This window comes from Cricetulus griseus, chromosome 3, assembly GCF_003668045.3.
Source record: "Cricetulus griseus strain 17A/GY chromosome 3, alternate assembly CriGri-PICRH-1.0, whole genome shotgun sequence".
NCBI classification, from domain to species: domain Eukaryota; kingdom Metazoa; phylum Chordata; class Mammalia; order Rodentia; family Cricetidae; genus Cricetulus; species Cricetulus griseus.
Genome location: NC_048596.1, coordinates 260,808,430 through 260,812,800, shown reverse-complemented (window position 1 = coordinate 260,812,800; position 4,371 = coordinate 260,808,430). Strand labels below are relative to the sequence as shown.

General features: G+C 43.7%; 1 protein-coding gene across 1 annotated transcript in view; it reads right to left on the bottom strand.

The window, feature by feature from the left end:
- Positions 1-215: 215 nt before the first annotated feature.
- Positions 216-4,371, bottom strand: part of Sycp2l (synaptonemal complex protein 2 like) — a 64,080-nt gene continuing 59,924 nt past the window's right edge. The window contains 2 exon segments of the mRNA XM_035441728.1: positions 216-315; positions 3,222-3,482. Of these exon segments, the coding sequence (XP_035297619.1) occupies positions 216-315; positions 3,222-3,482 (361 nt within the window).

Below are 4,371 nucleotides of genomic sequence, written 5' to 3'. Positions count from 1 at the left end.
CTGTTTTCCACAAAACTTGAAAGCATTTCTCAAATTGAAATAAAGTTTACTCTATTTAAATGATAGGAAAAGTAAACCACTTGAAATGGCTAAACATCTTGGACTTTTCTATGACTGGACCAAGTTTGAATAGAAAGCTTAGTTTCTCTGAACAAATGAATAATATGTTACAAGCTGTGAACCTGCCTTATCCCTCCCTATCATACCACCCTTACTCAGCAGCTGCTAAGGGCTATTTGCTGATAGCATAACTCTGAAGGACAGCTCTTGGGCCAAGGCACCACAGACTCCATCTCCCTCCTCAGGTTATTGTACCTGGTGGAAAAGGAAAGGGGGGACAGTGATTAGTCAAGGTACAACCATCACACCTCTTGGGCCCTTAGCACTCACAGTCAACAAAAGACGCTCCTTTTTGGAGCCACATCTGTGATTCTGACATTCTTGGAGGTCACAATCTTAAACACAGCCCTTCAGTTCTATGCTTAACTGTTAGTAAGAAAGCAGAAAGGATGGAAACCAGGTGGGGAACCAATCAGCATGCTTCAGCAAGATAAGCTGTGGCTGCAAGTTTTCTGTTCCTCCCACCAATCCCCGCAGTCACTTATGAAATAACACTCTGAGGCTTACTATCCACTACAACTGTTTGGCCAATGGCTCAAACATACTACTGGCTAGCTTTCTCTTATAAATTAACCCATTTCTATTAATCTATGTATTGCCACAAGGTTGTGGCTTACTGGTGAAGCTCTGGCATGTTACTCCTTTGGTGGCTACAAGGCATCTCCCTGACCCCACCTTCTTTCTCTCCATAACTGTTTGGATTTCCTGCCTACCTATATTTTGCCTGGCCATTAGTCAAAACAGCTTTATTCATCAACCAATAAAAGCAACACATCACAGCATACAGGACATCCTGTATCAATAAGCTATAAATAAATATACTCCATATGCTATGACTTACCAAATTCTATGTACTTACCCAACCATGGTTATTATTTTGTAGATGGACTTATTATATAAATTGTTTTATGTACAAGGTTTTGCTTGCATGTATGTTTGCACACCACATGTGTGCAGTGCCAAAGGTGTCCTGAAGAGGGAATTGGATCCTGGGATTGGAGGATACAGATAGTTGCAAGCCTCCCTGTGGGTGCTGGGAATTGAATCTGGATCCTCTGGAAGAGCAGCCAGACCTCTTCACCATTGAGCCATCTCTCTAGTCCCATGTTGTCACTGTTATAATTTTATGGTGTGTGTGTGTGTGTGTGTGTGTGTGTGTGTGTGTGTGTGTGTGTGTGTGTATCACATATGTAGAGGTTGAAGATCAAATTTCAGGAGTCTTTCCTTCCACCATGTGGGTTCCAGAAACTGAACTCAGGTTTTCGGGCTCAGTGGCAAATGCCTTTATCTACTGAGCCATCTCACTGGTTTTGATATGGTAGGGGTGTGTCTGCATGCTGATCAGCCAATGGATCTCCATGTTTAGTGCAGTGTTTGATAGATGGGGCAGGCACTCAATTCTAAAGACTGAATGACTGACCCAAGAGCCTAATCAGGTTGGAGGAAGCTCAGAGCAGACAGGAAGTATAAAGCATCCGGATTTTTCAGCGCTTAACTCACAAGGACCAAACAATGTCAATTTTTCCACCTACCTGAGGATGCAGTCATAAAGCCAGGCCTTTGGTTTTTCTTATGAAGACTGAGTTTAGTTAAACCTGGAAGAAATTGATCCATCACTTATTACATTCACATTAGGCATGTTAAAGACAAGAACGTATATCTATTTATGTATCACAGGGTTATTCTGTAGATTGATACATGACAATGCTGGAGGAGGGTTTGTGGCAACCCAGTTGCCATCTATCTTTCTTTCTTTCTTTTTTTTTTTTTTTTTTTTTTTTTTTTGGTTTTTCCAGACAGGGTTTCTCGAACTCACTCTGTAGACCAGGCTGGCTTCATTTATATTTCCATTTGGGTCTATTTTAGGAATTGTCTTTGTCAATACCACTAGCCCACACATAGGAGGCATTCTACAACCATCATTCAAAGCTCCAAATCCTTAACTCCTTGAAGCTGTAGACTAGAGGTTGAAACAACCTAGTCTGAGGGTGTCCTTGGTATATCCCCAGGACTGAGCTACCTAGCCTCTTGCAGGCATGCTGAACATTGAACACTCAAGCCCAGAGCAGCGAGCCCAGACATCCCTCAGCGTGAGTTAAAAGCAGCATGCTTGTCTGCCATTTGCAAGTCAGGGGACAGTTTGTCTGTCTGTCTGTCTGTCTGTCTGTTTTCATGCCTGAGAAAGAAAAGAGAAACAAAGCAAAAGTTTAAAGATGTACATTTGGAAGAGAGAGCTATTCCCTAAGACATGATAAATTCCCCAAGGACCTGAATCAGAGAGAGATAAATGTAAACAGTAATTACTATCTAACGATGCTAACTGGAGAGTGGGCTGCTTAAACCGGGAATAGGAGATAATTGAAATAAATGAGCCTTTTGTGGTTTTGAAGACTTCTCTGAGACTTAACTGTTTTCTTCGGCTGCTCTCAAAGTGTGGGCTGGGGAGCCCATAAGGAGCCAGAGGTCCTGTGAAGCCAAAGCTCTGATAGTAATGGAGGTAACATTAACACTTTATTTGCTTTTCCCATTATCGAAACCACACCACCACAAAATGGTATCTCCTAGCAGCTCCAGGACTCAAAGGCAGGTACAAGATAGGCAGACACAGTGGTAGCCACTGCCAGTAGAAGGGAAACTAGTTCCTGAGAAGGAGGGGACCAGCAGGGACAGGAGGGGGACAAGAGAAAGTGACAGGAGCGAAGTGTGTTTTATATGTTCATGAAAATGTCATGTTGGGGCCACAAGATGGTCCAGCAGATAAGGATCCTTGATCCCTGGAACCCATTTAAAGGTGGGAGAACTGGCCCCACAAAATCATCCCCTAACTTTTAAATGTGTGCAGTGGCATACAAGCTACAGCCTTTATCATAATACACATATAATAAATAAGAATGTTATGTTTTTGAAATGTCAGTGAGCCAGACATGGTGGCACACACTTTTAATCCCAGCACACAGGGGACAGAGGTGGCAGATCTCTGTGAGTTTGAGGCCAGCTTAGAATACATAGTGAGTTCCAGGATATCCAGGGCTCCATATAGAAACCTTACCAAACAAACAACAACAAAAAGATGCTTCTAGAAAGAATGGTTTTTAAAGTACCTTAGCGTTTGCTGATCACACAATGATCGCAAGTCAGCAGATCCTTTCTCCCAAAACTCCTGAAAAGGAACAACGATTTCAACTAAGCACTCGTTGCTTCTTTTTTTCCCCCTAGAAAAGGTCCTCTTTGTTCCCAGAGACAGGACAAACAAGGGACTTGCCAGAGCATCCTCTTCTAGGTGGTTGAGAGCCTGAAGATCCTTCTCCATGTCACTCAGCTCCTGCAGAACAGACCTGTGAAACCTCTCCAGCTTGTTCAGTCTGCCAAACATGAACAACAGACTTCAGTGGGACCAATTGGGTGTGACAGGATGTTCCCAAGAGAACCCGTTCGCCAGACAGTCTCGCCTTAAAAACATGTTGGCACCTTCACTCTCTGCCCACCTTCTCTTCATGTTCAGTGATCTCAGAAACCCGTGAACTCTCACCTAGCCCCTGGCAGCAGCCCAGAGGGGCCCACATGTCATCACTAGCTTCACAATGCAGGACACATGGCCCTAGGAAAGGTGACTGAATGCCCACCCACCTTCTGCCTTCTGCTTCCTTTCCTCTGTCTGACACAGCTGCCATGACAGCTATGGTCAGGAGGTTCAGGTACCCTTTTCCTGCCTCTGTGTTTCAGTTTCAAATTTTCCAACAGTCATCATTCTGTGTCTAACCTCCATATAAATGGCTCATCTGTTGGCACACATTATATGCCTGATGTTCCATATAAACAGAGCCCCTGTGGCTTTCTGCCCATTTGGATGTAGAATATTAAAAATCTGGGTAAGCGTATTAGAAATTGATGGAGGTAGGACCTACTGGGATCATTGTGAGCATGCCCCAACAGTGTCTCTGAGATATGGGGCTCTTACTTTTCTTTCCTAGCTGTCAGTTGAGTAGTTTTCTCTACTACCCGTTCTGCCATGATCCCTTCCTCTACCACAAAGTCCAGAGCAAGGACAAATTGATTGCAGGTTAAATCCCCCAAATCCATGAAAGAAAATATGAGCATACACGTTCACATGGTACCTAGTATTATCACAAAGGGGTCTCACTCTACAATCTCAGCCTGATCTAAACCTCATATCCTATACATATCCCAGACTGGCCAAAAACCATGCCAACTCTCCTGCCTCAGCCTCTGATGAGCTGGATCATGCCTGGC